The sequence below is a fragment of the Phoxinus phoxinus genome (genome assembly GCF_949152265.1).
Source record: "Phoxinus phoxinus genome assembly, chromosome: 25".
Taxonomy (NCBI): domain Eukaryota; kingdom Metazoa; phylum Chordata; class Actinopteri; order Cypriniformes; family Leuciscidae; genus Phoxinus; species Phoxinus phoxinus.
The window spans coordinates 4267386-4282509 of NC_136900.1; the positions used below are offsets into that span (position 1 = coordinate 4267386).

The window sequence follows — 15124 nt, forward strand, 5'->3', positions numbered from 1 at the left end:
CTCAACGCAGTCAAAGAATTTCCTCATGGATTTGCGGTCTTTGACTTGTCATGTTATGAGTTGTGGTGGGAATGTTTAATTTGGATATAGTGATCGACAGTGTGAACGACTTTCTTTTTTAACTTATTTAATACTTCTTTGTTGACATCACTGCCTCTGGCACATCCATGTGCGATCATCGCAAATTTCTGCGAACTTATTTCTCAGTTATGATTAATAATGCGGTATATTATCCTCTGACCGGGGCTCATTGACAAGAATGCTTTTGGTTTGACACTGATTAATTTTGATAAAAGTGCACTTGTGGATTCCTCAGGAAGGTACAGGTTTTATCCAGCATGTCCCGGAGGAAACAGGCTAAGCCACAGTATGTTCTCATCGGTGAGTTTTATATCACTTTCTGAACTTGCATGCTGATGGAGTTTGCTCAAAACGCGCCAATTTAGGTTTGAAAAGTAACACTTTTAATATTTCCCACGTAACTCTTTTCCCAGGATTCTCACATTTTATTTCATTCTCTTTCATTTTATTACAAAACAACATCAGTCTAACAGTTAGTCATTTTGACACCTGTAATATATGATCTGTATATAACGAGTAATCACCGCATGAACTGATGTTGAATCAAAGAGTGTAATTTTTACAACTTAAAAAGAAAAAAAAGCTAAATTATGTTTTCATTGTAGCCTATAGCTTTAATAAAGTGATATGATGGTGATGATGGCTCTCTTTACAAATGTTCAAACCAAAAAACATGATAACAAAAATTTAAATCTGGTTTTTAAAATCATATTAGTCAATATTTAGTTGTGTCCCACATTTTGCACTCAATCCTGTTACTGCATGATTTTCAACCTATTACAAATTGTACATTCCATAAAAAAAATTGACACCCATTTGGACATTATGGCGTAAAAATACCAAGTACATTTTCTAATTAAATTTCTAAATTCGTACACAAATTGTAACTTTGTCAAACCACTGAATGGGGCTAGTTTAATTAAGGCTAGTTTAATGTGCAACTCTGTATCAACCCTGCTATGCATTAATTGTATTTATTTAATTTTTATGTTTATTTAATGTTTATTGCTAGAAAATAAGAACTCTTAACAAAAAAATACCGTATTGTTGTACCCTAGCAGATTAAATGAAAGGAAATAAGCATTAAAAACAAACCCTACTAATTTTATAAACCTTCTTTTCTGAAATTGTGTGATACACACACACACACACACACACACACACACACACACACACACACACACACACACATTTACAGGCCAGTTTTGTTACAACTCTTCCCATTGCTGTAAGGTGTTATATTGCTGGCTGTTGCAGAAATATATGAGGTCATCATGAATGTAATGGATCAAAATTTACTTTTTCATTATATGCAAGTTTTATCATTAAAATGTTAAAGAAACCTGTGAGGCTATCCTAAATATGCATTTGAAACAAAGTTGTTTTACTTAATGAACGTCAGTCTGGAAATTCCAATTAAATACATTGTGTAGGAGATATTTACATGATGCTCTAAATGGCATAAAGTTATTCTGATATTTGTGCAGATTTTGCTACATGATCATTGTTTTAAATTACTACCTAACAACTATGAAGTTATTCAAATTTAGTTTTGAGACAATATCATGTATTGTTATGGCTGTTGAGAAGAAAGCTACTGTGTTGTCTATTGCTAAGCTTTAAGTTTACATTGAGTTGCTATCTAAAATGCTCTAATATACAAATTTATATCTTTTTATTTTTTCTTCTTCTTGAAATACAGATCATATGATGGAGAATGACCCCACTCCAACCCGTGATGTCCATATGTGTCAACAATGCTGTGCTGAATTTTCCAGTATTACAGACCTCTATGAACACCAGAAAGACTGTTCAAAAGACCAGTTAGTCCTAATAGTAAGTGAAAACGAAAGCCTAGATTCGCCACCTTCTGGCCTCACAATCAGTTCATCATTCTTCAACACTGAGGAGCATTTGGATGGAGTGACAAGTAATGACAGTACGGAGGAACATTGTGACTTTTCTAGTGGTAGAGCATCAGTGGATGTTGACGAATCCTTACACATATTTGAAAACCGCAATCATGACATTGCCAAAAAGTCTTCTTTACATCATGATAATGAAAACTATGCTGATGGCTTTAGCTCAGCATACTCAGCTGTCCTACCTCAAGAGAGTACCTTACTTGAGTTATGTAAATTATCAGCCATTAATAGCAATGTCTTCATTGAGAACCTAGAAAACACCAAAGTTGCCGTTGCTCAGTTCTCACAGGAAACCACTTTGAATCCAAAGACAAGTTGCGGGAACACTAGCAACACGAAATTGGCCTCCTCTAGTTTGATTGAGCAGCTGTTATCACTGCAGCAACAGCAGATGCAGCAATTAAAACTAATCGAAGATATTCGACACCAAATAATGCTATTAGTAACCCAAAATTCTGATAAACCTTTGGCCACAAACACATACAATGGTCTGTTTCAAACCAGTTCACTGAGAAAACTCAGCTCACACCTCTCAGAACAACTCAAAACAGCTGCTGGGCTAGTGGAAAACATAACGGCTAATGCTAAACAGTCTAAACATGTTATTTCACAAAACAACCAAGATGGTTTAAGGGATGAAAAAGGAAACTCCCAAATTACTGAAAAAAATAGAGACGACCCTTTGCCATCAAAGGTTGGTAGTGATCGGTGTAGTAATCAATCTTTGCAAGGAAACACAGTCAGCGATAAAGTTGAAGGTACAGCTCATTTAAAAACAACTTCACCATCTTCTGCTTCATTTACAGATGGGATTCTAAACAAACTCGAATTGGCCCATAAACAAAACGGCTTTAATATGTTTGAAAACTCCTTGCCTAGTATTGGGGCAATTGTAGAGGACCTGAATGCTTTGACTGCCCTAGCCCAACATAGGAAAGTCAAACCTCTCAATGTGAGTTTATGTGAACACAAGAGGCCATCCGAAGATTGTATATTTAAGCACAAATGCAGGTTCTGTGCCAAAGTATTTGGAAGTGATAGTGCTTTGCAAATACACCTGCGGTCTCACACTGGAGAGCGACCCTACAAATGTAACATATGTGGGAATCGATTTTCCACCCGTGGAAATCTCAAAGTCCATTTCCAACGTCACAAGGAGAAGTATCCTAGCATACTAATGAATCCTTATCCAGTTCCAGAGCATTTAGATAATGTCCCAACCAGCACAGGTATCCCTTATGGCATGTCTCTGCCTCCGGAGAAGCCTGCTCTTAACTGGATGGATAGTAAACCTTTAGTGGGTAACTCTCTTGGTTTTGTGCTTCCATCATCTTTGCCAAGTCTTCCACCCATCATTAAAAAAGAGGAGGAAGGGGAATCAATAACCAAACCTCATAGTCCTGTTGTCAGTGAGGTGTCTGAGAGAAGTAACGGGCATCAAGAGGGATTTGGCAGTAGCCCTCCTCTAACTTCAAATGAGAAACTTCAAGAGGTTACACAACCCTTGAGTATCGCTACCTTACTAAGCTCCTCAGGGGAAGGTTCAAGAGACGACATTGCTATTAATACCTTGGGCAGTACAAGCTTAATATCTGAGCTAAAATCAGAGCAGCTAGAAACCAAATTTCTTGTTGGAAGTCTTCCAAATCCCTCTGAAGCATCTGAGACTTCAAAGCTGGAGCAGTTGGTGGAGAACATTGACAAGAAGTGTACTGACCCTAATGAGTGTGCAATCTGCCACCGGGTTCTTAGCTGTCAAAGTGCCCTTAAAATGCATTACCGCACCCATACTGGAGAAAGGCCATTCAAATGCAGGGTGTGTGGACGGGCTTTTACAACAAAGGGCAATCTCAAGACACACTATAGCATTCATCGTTCCATGCCAACTCTTAGAATACAGCATTCTTGCCCCATATGCCAAGAAAAGTTTACAAATGCAATGGTTTTACAGCAGCATATCCACATGCATATGGGTGGTCACATCCCTAATGTCCCACTGCATGATATTGAAGAACCCATGGACCAGGACACTGACTCTGTAGATGGTAGGACCTTGGAAGTGGATACCTTTCCCAATGAGAACATAGAAACAATGGAAGGTAAATCCGATTCAAAATACCAAGACTCTTTACCAGAAAGTCTATGTTCTTCAACTGCTTCTTCTGTGTTTGCCAGAGCCACTGGGTCAGAAGGTCAGATTACAGTTTCAAATGTGGAGAATTTGTCAAACATCAATAAGTTGACTATGGGGAATGGATCAGTGGATAGAGACTGTTTAACCCAGAGATCATCTTCACTAAACAGGGATCATGAGAGTTTAAGAAGGAAGATTTTGGCCATCACTGAGACAAACCCCTCCTGGAACCCAGCCTTCCCCAATGGCTGTGCTTATGAAATGCAAGGATACACAACAACTGACAGAAACCTGAAATCTGCTGAATCAAACAACTCAAGCCTACGGCCTAGTCTTGCAGTGTCTAGTTTACTTGACGGAACATCTGGAGATATACCAAACGATAGCTTGACCATGATTTTACCCTTCAATGAGCGGGGATCCCTAAAAAGCAATGTTTGTGATATTTGCAACAAGACGTTTGCCTGTCAAAGTGCTTTGGACATTCACTATCGAAGTCACACCAAAGAGCGCCCATTCATCTGCACGGCATGCAACAGAGGGTTCTCAACCAAAGGTAACCTTAAACAGCACATGCTTACCCACCAGATGCGAGACTTGCCTTCACAGCTCTTTGAGCCAGCAAATCAGATCCTGATTTTTCCTCCAAACCAGTTTCTACCCTCCATGGAGCCAATCCTTCCGTCAAAAAGAATTGAACTCAATGGACTCATTAAAAAAGATCCTAAAGATTCACCCGCAGGTATAGTTAGCTCAACAGCTTCCACATTACCTCTACTCTCCACACCAACATTAACAGCAACACCACTTCGACGAACAGCTAAACAGCACTTCTGCCACACTTGTGGGAAGACCTTCTCTTCTTCAAGTGCACTGCAGATTCATGAAAGAACCCACACTGGTGAGAAACCCTTTGCCTGCAACATATGTGGACGTGCATTTACCACTAAAGGAAATTTGAAGGTACACCATTCCAAGGTTGTTAAAGGTGTTCCATCACTGATTCCCAGTTTGTATGTGTGTTGCTGTGTATGGAATCAGTTGTATTATCCCAGATACCTTATGACCAACTATCTACTTGCCATTTCCATCCTGTTTTCCATCTAGGTTCATATGGGAACTCACATGTGGAGCAGTTCTCCAGCCAGACGAGGTCGCAGGCTTGACGGTCCACTCCATAGATCCAATTCTGAACGATTTCAAGACGCTCCCCCAAAAGATGTTGTGGATAAAGTGCGTAACGGGGATGCCGTAGGTCTCTGGAACCAGTATACCTCTCTCACTAGTGGTTTGAGTATGAGGACCAATGAAATACCTGTTATTCAAAATGGTGCCATACCTCACCTGTCGATTTCTGCTGGACATCTGGAAAATTTACAACTCAACAGAGCGTTACCTTGGCTTGAGAGATTGAGCGAAAATGGTGCAACGTTTCATTTCCGGCAATTGGTTGAAGATAATAAAACAACAGTGGCTGATTGAACTTCATCTTTTAGGATGCAAACCCATAATTTAAATGTGATGCAATTTCATAGGTGTGCTGTTTTATTGGGTTTTTTGTACAAGTGTACCTTATGTAGTGACATTATTAAAGATTCTGCTGTTGGTTAATGTTGCCTATATAGTCTGGGTAGATTTTCACAACTGAAGTAGTGTTGGTTGTATTGTATAAATTAATTTGATGCTATTTCGTTGTTTTGCTGAGGAAGATTATAACTATTGTTAATATGCTATGATTTATTATTTTATAGCATTTAAGTTTTTTAAATAATTGAAGGTATTCATGCATCACATTTGCTAAACACTTGGTTGTGATAGGTTTTGTAATGAGGTACATTTGTATTTAATGGAGAATTGAATCCCTATTTCTTTATCAAAAAGTTTAACATTAATATAATTTGTGCTTGAATTGAGTGTTATTTTTATACTTACAGTATTTGCATTGTTACTGTAAACAACACTAAAAATACTAAAACTATTTTTATTTTTGTATTGTTTTAAAACACGCTGTACATTTCAATTGTTACATTGGAGGAACTGTTATGTGTGACGTTAGTTCATGTTGTGGCATCATGTCTTGAATGTTATGGCAACTGCAAGTTCTCACAGCCATTTTTCCATTTTAACTGTCATTTGGCTTATACAAAGCACAATCATTTCACTTCCCATTTGATTAATAAAAGGAGTGTGCTTTTGAAATTGCTCATTATACGTTGTACACCATACGAGTGTGTATACCTTCAAGCACCTGTCTCCTCTTCCAGTGATTTACTTTTAACAAAGACATGATTCTTTCCCTACTTCCACACACAAGCAGAATTCATGCCCTTTCTCTACTGATAAAAATCTAGGTCACCTTGTCCTCTGCATTTACATTTCAATAAACTTACCAATAATAACACATTGTGTTAATACGCAATGATCTTTGCCAATGGAAGATGATACTTCTTCAACCAAACAGAATAATAGAGGCCTTTCATGGAGCAGGTCCGACTCATCAGCTCTACCTCATGTCTGTAAACCACACAGACAGATGGTCAGCAATGGTTTAGCGTTTCTTGTGTGTATGTCCGTTTCATAGGTGATAAAATGCTTTATTTGAACATGTTGTGGTTGTTTTTACTGTGGTAGTTGTCATATGGTAATTATGTGCCACTGACTGTTATGATTGTATTTTCCATAGTTGCCAGTCCCAACAAAGATTTTGAAGACCTAAATTTATGTAGCGCTTTTAACAAAATAAGTTTCAAAGCAGCTTTACAGTGATAATAGGAAATTAAAGTAACATACACTCTAAAAAATGCTGGGTTGTTTTAACCCAAATTTGGGTCAATATGGACGAACCCAAACATTAGGTTAACATTTTTAATTAAAAAATGTAACCCAACGGCTGGGTTTGTCCATATTTGACCCAAATTTGGGTTGAAACAACCCAGCATTTTTTAGAGTATAGTTTTGGCTTTACAGCAGCTCTAGAATAAAGTTATTGTCCAGCTAAAGTTAGTTTTTGATTGATTCACTTCCATTGCAACAAGCATTAGTTATTAACTTAGTTGCTAACACGACACCGTTCTAACGGAAAACCCTTAATGTGATCCGGCCGCTCATTCGCACAACAACAGTGTTTGGTGGCTCGAGAACGCAAACCTTGAAATAGGTTCAAAGGTGCAAAACTTAAAGAATATATATATTTTTTTATTTCTCTGCGCAAGCTTTAAAAGCGCAAACCTGTGAAAACGCTGACGGCGTGCACATGCGTATTACGTTCAGTCTATAGGATTCGCGTTAGAATATATATGTGCGCAGGCGTGTCTTTCTATACAAATTAAATTTTACCCCAAAAAAGCTCCAAAAACGTAATAACAGATTACTTATGGTGCTGTTATGTCTGTTTTGACCTCATTATTAAAACTATTATGGCAAACCAATGAGTCCGTTGTGTGGCAGAGTCGCTTCAGTATGACCTAAACATCTGAGTCATTGAGGGCTGTTGAGTAATATATCCATTGATTGTCATGACAATAATACCTCATACCAAATCCCTCAGTGAATAAGATCTGCCCTCTTAACTGTCAAAGTCCATTAAACACTCTTCCCAGCGACCAGCTGACGGGAACCCAACACCGTCCCGCCTGCCACCATTAGCATTATAAAATGAGCAATCGGCTAGAATGAAGCTCAAGGGAGTACAAAGCTCTCCAGATACATATCTGATTCAAACAGATGGGAGACACTGGAGGTGTAAGCGGGCGGTCGGATACCTGACGAGGGAAACTGGTGGAGGTGATGTTTTACATCCCCAGATCTATCAGATACTGTACATGGATGTTGCCAAAATGGTGGCTTGATTTTTTTCCTGAAACAGACAATATTAAAATATTTCATTTTATATGAAACATGTCTTGAATAAACAGTTTATCAGTAAGTATTATTAGTGTGAAACTCAGAAAACCAGTCAGGGAAATGTCCAGGTCCAGGTCATACCCCAAAATCACAATTGCATTATATTTCATAAAGACATTTTTGGACCATTTTTTTGGATCAAATTGCATTTCATTATTTAAATTAAATTTATGAAAATTGTTGCCAAAAAAACGTAATAAACAAACAAAAAAATATTTCAATGTTAAAGTATTCACAGATCACACTGTAAAAAATGATCGTGATTTTATTGGTAAAAGACTGTAAAAATGTTACAGTAAAAAACTGTTAATTGGTTAACAGAAAATTTCCGTACGGTAAATAACTGTGATAGATCTAATGGTACATTTCATGTAATTTTACTGTAACATACCGTTAAATTTACAGTTTTTGAAAGTGAAAAAGAACAACTCATTGTATAATTTACGGTGAAAAAACGTATATTGGCATTCCCACAATTCCCTGCGTGACACTTCGCATTTGATGTATTTTTGTTGAAATAACTGTTTCTTCATAGTATTCTTAGTTTGTTCTAATCAGTTATGTACATTAGGGTTTTATGTTACATTTAATGTTGTTAAATTAATGTTTATTGCATTTTTAAAATTTCATGTGTTACCATGATGGTGTTTAATGTGAATGACATGGTGCAGCTTATATATATTGGTATTAACTTTTTTGTGGAAGAGCTGCTTGTGATGAGCTTTGATTGATCATGTGACTCTCACTGCTGTGATTGGTGGTTAACAGTGCATTACAAAAGTACAAAACAGATATTAATACTTCAATAGAACGGTAAATTCACATTATATCAGATAATAAAATACGGTTTATTACTGTAAATTTTAAGTTAAGTCTGTAAAACCAATAACGTTGCTACCGTGATGGCAACCACAGCTGCCGTTTTTTTACCGTAAAAATCACGGTTGAATTTTTTACAGTGCACTGTTGTACGGCATTTAATGTCCTTTTAAAATATTTTACATTATAATAAAATAAATGTAATACAAAAAATATTGAAATTAATGAGAATGATACATTTTGAGGTATTTAGGGTGAAATTTTATATGAAAAAAATTGTTATAACATAAAAAGAATAAACGGTTCTTAAAAACAATGTTACGCTTTATGCAAAATATTATTTCTTATTCATTTATTTTCACTTTGAACGCATCGCAATATAAATAGCTATACACTCATTTACATTTATTTGTTATGTATTTTTACTCCAACAACTTGTCAAAGGGACTGAATTGTGTAATGCCAGCAATATTACAATAATTTCAGACACAGACAATAGATTAGAAGTCAAAATAGGTTCGTTTCATTGTAAACAAACACAACCTTTGTATGTGTTAAAGGAAGGAGAGTGACATGAAAAACAGAGAGTGACACAAGAGCCACCGAACTGTCCACGGGCCGGACAGCTTTTTCTCAGAACTCATCACAGAGGAACAAAACAGCGCTTTTCCAATCATCACATATTTCTGTGCAAAACTGCTGACATCAACCACTGTTTACAATGCAAAGAAAGAATTTCCTGTGTAAGCATTTTGCCTGCGATCATCACACTTTTGTTGGACTGACAATGGAAATATTCAATAACAGAGCAACGGCCAAATCTCCAGCAGGGCTTAAAAGCGTCCAGCCCAAACCCGACTATTGATAACACTGTGATTATGGCATTGTGTGAGGCATCCGTATGGCTCAGATCATATCTGATCATAAACGCTGTGTGGACTCTTTGATGACCACGGGATCAGTCAGCGCTGCTATATAACAGAATAACACTCACGGGACAGCTGAGTTTGCCATTTTTTGATTGTGACACACACACAGAGGGGATTGTTTCCCAAATAAGGTAGTAGTGAACCTTTGCTGACCCTTTGATTTGATTATAAAAAGTCATTTTAGAAAACTATTTCATTTTCATTAAATTATATTAATGACATTTTATTTTATGCGCTTCTATATTTACCAGTTCAGCTTTAGTAATTTAGTATTTTTTTTTTATATTTATAGACTTTTACTATGTTTTGAGTGACCTTTGCATATGTTTGAAGTGGTTGCAAGGCGCTAGTTGGAATACACTACACGACTTTTAAAATCTGAACAGATTTTAAAACACTAGACATCATACACTTGCCAACTTTGAGGAAAAACTGGGCATCAACAAACTCTTGCAGAAACATGTGTTGTAAAAACATGTTTGATAATGCGAATCTATAATCGGAAGAACCACTGAAAAACCGGTGTCTGTTCCAATCATCTGTCAACTCCAGCCAGCCATATAGTGTCGTCTTGCTCTGACTGTATATTGGGGGGGAATCGGTGTAAAGTTGTGTGTTGTATTCCAGTCTTAAAGGGTTAGTTCGCCCAAAAATATATTTGTTCATCAATTTATCAATTGCTCACCGTCACGTCGTTCCAAACCCAAAATACTTTCTTGCAAGAAACACAAATGATTTCTGTCCCTCCATTGAAAGTCTGTTCACCCAAAACATTCATAAAGAGATCATGACATTTAAAGGTACAATATGTAATATTTGTGCATTAAAATATCCCAAAATCACAAGGCCAGTGTTATATATTTTGTTAAGTTGATTACTTACAATATCCCAAATGTTTCCAACTATTTTTAAATCGTGAGAAAATTGTGATTTTAACCGAGGAAGCGGGGCGTGTGAGCGGGTGAGCTGGAGTCGCCAGTCAATGACGTCATATCCGCGTTACGCTCGGTTTCCGCTCGTACTGCGCGAGTCCTGGACAAATGCGGAAGTTGTAGTGGTAGCGTCTATCAAGCAACAAACGTTAGCTTGTTTCGCGCAGTCGTTATGAACACAATTATTCTTCACCGATTGCAGCCGGTTCTGTCGACAAAGACAAAGTCCCATAAACGTACGGGTCAATTTTATATATTCCAAATGTAGCGTTCGGTAATAGTTATGTTTGTGTAAGGAAAGTATTATTGCTTTAGGCTTGTGTTTAGTTTATTGACATTGTTTATCACGTCTGGTGTTTATGGCCATGTAAATAAATATAGCATGTGTTATACATAAAGATTAATCCGTCTTTTGGCAAATGATGTGTGTGTTCGAATGCACTTTTACAACAATTGTTTAGAACACGTAAAACTGTGCAGCGTTATCACAACAATGAGTTCGACAAATACAGTAACATGATAAACAATTTAGTATTAAACCTTACTTTTCTTGCGGTTAATTCATTTTAATGAAATAAAAGCATGTCATTAAACGCAACATTTATAAAAATAGAACTTTACCTCATCCATGAACATGACTTTTCGATTCCCGTCTGACTGATTTACATCCGGTGGAGTTAAAAATGACAGTTCCCATCATTCCACGCTCCTTCACATCGTCATCAAGCGACGCCGTTGTTGTTGTTTGGAAAGTAGCGCCTCTAGCGGCAGAAAATGTTGCATATTGTACCTTTAATCCAGGTCTTCTGAAGAAACAGAAAAGTCCTCTAAACAGAAGCTCAAGCATGAATAATAAAAATATCTTCATTTGTGTTCTGAAGATGAGCGAAAGTCTTACGGGTTTGGAACGGCACGAGGGTCAGTAAATAATGACAGAATTTTCCTTTTGGGGGAACTACCCCTTTAATGTGTTGGTAGGGGCTGTAACTGGTTGCTAGGGTGTTGTAACTGTTGCTATAATGTAACCAAATGGTTGCCCACTCCCATGTCACTATGATATTCTGGTATCAAGATATGGCTGGGTCACATGGTTTCTATGGTGTTCTAGGTGGTTGCTAGGGTGTTATGGCTAGTTTTGAATGTGGGTTGCTTAAAATAGTCCAGCACAAGTCTCTGTTATAATGAGATCTCATTCACGTCTGTAGCACAAACATTTATACCAGAAAATATGAAAAGTATGAGGAATATTTAAATGCTTTGGATAAAAGCACCACAAAAATATGAATAGGCCTACATTTATGGAAATGGACTGTATTGACACCTTTGCTATTCATTTCAATAACAAAATGTGACTCTACATACAATTTTACACTTTTACTCAATTTATGATTTAAAATGGTTCACCCAAAAAGGAAATTTGCTCACTCATGTCATTCCAAACCTGTATGACTTTCTTTCTTCTGCAGAACAAAAAAGAAGATATTTTGAAAAATGTCAATGGTTTTTGTCTATACAATGAAATTCAAATGGGTTTCAAAACAATATTCGACAAAAAAAAACAACAACCTTGGAACCCTTTACCCTTCAAATATTTGTCAAAGATATTCCAAACATGGTTCAAATATGTTTTCATACACAGGCTCATTCAAGATCTATGATGTGTGTTCATAGCTGTGTCAAAGAGCAGTGAACTGAATAAAATAGTGCTTATCTGGCTAATCTCCACAAATACGACAGCTATGGAGAGCAGCTCTCCTTGACACTGAATCAAACTCCACAAATGTATGCAGCAATATAGGCAAATGTGCCGTTTTCCATAGGCAGCAGTCATTTGTAAATGCCAGTGCAGCCGTGGACTAATAAACTGTGATATGATGCAGAAAGAGTGGATGTATTGTGGTGATGAATGTCCTCACTCCTCTTTGTGTCTGTGTTCCTGTAATTAACTGCCCTTGTCCAAGTGTCATTGCTATGAGGTCATTTAGGTGCTGTCATAGCTGGTCTTGTTTAGCGTAGCTATGCTGTTTTATCTGTCAAAGTTAAATAAATCATATGTGTTATTAATGCTTCATTTACACAGCAAAAGACATGGCACTTACCAGACGTGATGCAGATTTAGTCAAACATGTATTTGTCCACACTGGAAAGCATTTGTGCAGTGTGACAGGACAGTAAAAAGTTTACAATTTTATGCTTAATATGCTGGTATGCAGAATACAACTTTAGATTAGTGAATTTTTGCTGTGGGATGAGCTACTTAATGACAAATTCTGAAAGAATGGATGATGGTTTTAATTGAGATTTTAATTGAGAACTGGGTCAAGATCGGAGACCAGGTTAAACCTGCTAAGACCCGCCAACTAGCTTAAGCCGCGTTTCCACCGAAATTACCCGGAACAATTTGTCCCAGGAACTTTTTTCCCAGGAACTTCTTTTGCCCCTGACCGGTTGCTTTCTGCGTTTACACCGCGGTCTAAAGTACCGGGAAGATTATAACTGCGCTCGACTGCTCCGACGGACAGTAATCAGTTTTGAGCGCCACATTTATAATAAGTATGGAGGAGATTCCAACTGTGCTGCTTTTGTTTGTGATGTATTGGTTTACTAACGAGGTAATTAACAAAACGGCAGAAAAGAGACGAGCACTGATACTAAAGCGTGTTCAGAAAGCTCGTAATGCTATAAAATTAGACGATGCGGACATTGACCGTGAGACGGCTGGGACGAACGCGCAGAAAATTTCCTGTTACACAAATACGCTTAATAAAGCCTGAACCTCGTCGTCGGTCCAGCTGTGTGTTTAAAAAAAAAATTAAATTCCATATTTGCAGACAGACAACTCTTACTCCATGAAGCCACGAACCGGACTTTCGGAGGGGGAAATATGTACCCGGAACTTCATTTAGACCCTGGTTGCTGCGATGTAAACACACCGAGTACCACCCCAAAGTTCCCAGTTTCTGGGGAAAGTTCCCGCGGTGGAAACGCGGCTTTAGACTGGTCTACACAGTTCCCTTTTTGTCAGTTGTTGACACTATGGGAAGGCCTCCAGTGCCCACCGGTGTCTGAAACACGTCTGAAATCATGCCAATCGTAGGCTGTCATACAACGTCACTGGTGTGCCAGGATGACTTTAAAAGGGCACCTGTACGTAATAAACATCATCAGCTTCTTTGTCTTTAGGAAGTCGTATGTCTGTGTACTGTGGCCATTGCTTGTCATACATTTTTTCATTGTGAATGATATATGTTATGGCATACAGTATATTGCGTGCTGTCATGCACCCGTTATTTGACGGGGGACCATTTGTTTAAGGACGGAGCATGCTCGGTCAGCTTTTGAGGGAGCTGGCTACCCTCACTGTGATCACTTCACATACCCCTTTTCCACCAAGAAAGTTTGAGTTCTTTGTCTTTCGACACCCAAAGTGTCATTGTCATTGTCAAAGCGTCAGGGGCTGGGGGCGGGGTTATCGTGACCAACAAGACGAACACAAACTTGAGACCGCCATTTTTTAAATAGCAGTTAATCGAGCTAATAGCAGCTCTATTGTCATCTCGTTGTAACGCAGTTAGATGTCGTAGGAAGAAGGAAGCGGAAACAGGCGAACGTTCAAAGACTTTAATACTAAAATAAACAAATACAAAATCAAAGTAAAGACAGCAGCCCCTCACCGACGACTGCTGTCACATATAACAAAACACAACATAAAAGGCCAGGTCTCTCTTGTCCTTCACTGTCGTCGCTCCTCCTTTTATGCTTCCGCTACTCCGTGAGAGATCCGAGACCGCCGCTCTCTCACGGCCCTCGGCCTGCTCGTAGGCCGGGGGGGTACAACCGAGACTGCGCTCTACATCCCCCCTTCTGGGGAGAAATGGTCACGCCGGCCGCCGCGCCTGGGGGTATGGATAGATGAGGTGAGAGAAAAGGAGATGGAAGCATGAGGAGCAACAGAGACGAGAGAGGGGAGAGAGGAAATGAAAAAAAGTATTGGTCCGGTTCCCACAACGCGCTGTCATCTGGTCCTCGACCAGCTGGGTGATCTTCCCCACTGTGCCTGGCAGTGGCGCTGGATAGCCCTCGGTGGACGGCTCGACACTCCTCCGCCGCCTGGTGGACGTTGACAGCTCCTCCGGGTTCGGGCAGTCGGCAGGAATCCCCGTTCCCTGCTCCACCCTATCAAAGCGAATGGCGGCAGGCTCCACCCCATCAAGGCGAACGGCGGCGACTCCTCCGCTCCCTCACGGACGGCAGCCGCTCCTCCAGCTCCCAGGCGGCCGGCAGAGAGCTCGACCGTCCTCCCGGCAGCGAGCTCCAGCGCACCGCCTCGAGCGTCCATGGCGACAGACTCTGCTCACCATGCACGATGGCACCACGGATTCCCCACAATGGCGAGGGCTC

General features: G+C 39.0%; 1 protein-coding gene across 2 annotated transcripts; it reads left to right on the plus strand.

Annotated features, from left to right (window-relative positions):
• Positions 1–6691, plus strand: sall1b (spalt-like transcription factor 1b). 2 transcript variants are annotated; one of them, XM_079604409.1, is made up of 3 exons: positions 1–381; positions 1784–5103; positions 5248–6691. In XM_079604409.1, the coding sequence occupies exons 1-3, from the start codon at positions 339–341 to the stop codon at positions 5620–5622; spliced, it is 3738 nt and encodes a 1245-aa protein (XP_079460535.1). In that variant the 5' UTR covers positions 1–338; the 3' UTR covers positions 5623–6691. The 2 variants fall into 2 exon arrangements, with proteins under 2 accessions (XP_079460535.1, XP_079460536.1); XM_079604410.1 differs by having other exon boundaries at positions 1784–5041; positions 5248–5436.
• The last annotated feature ends 8433 nt before the right edge of the window (positions 6692–15124 follow it).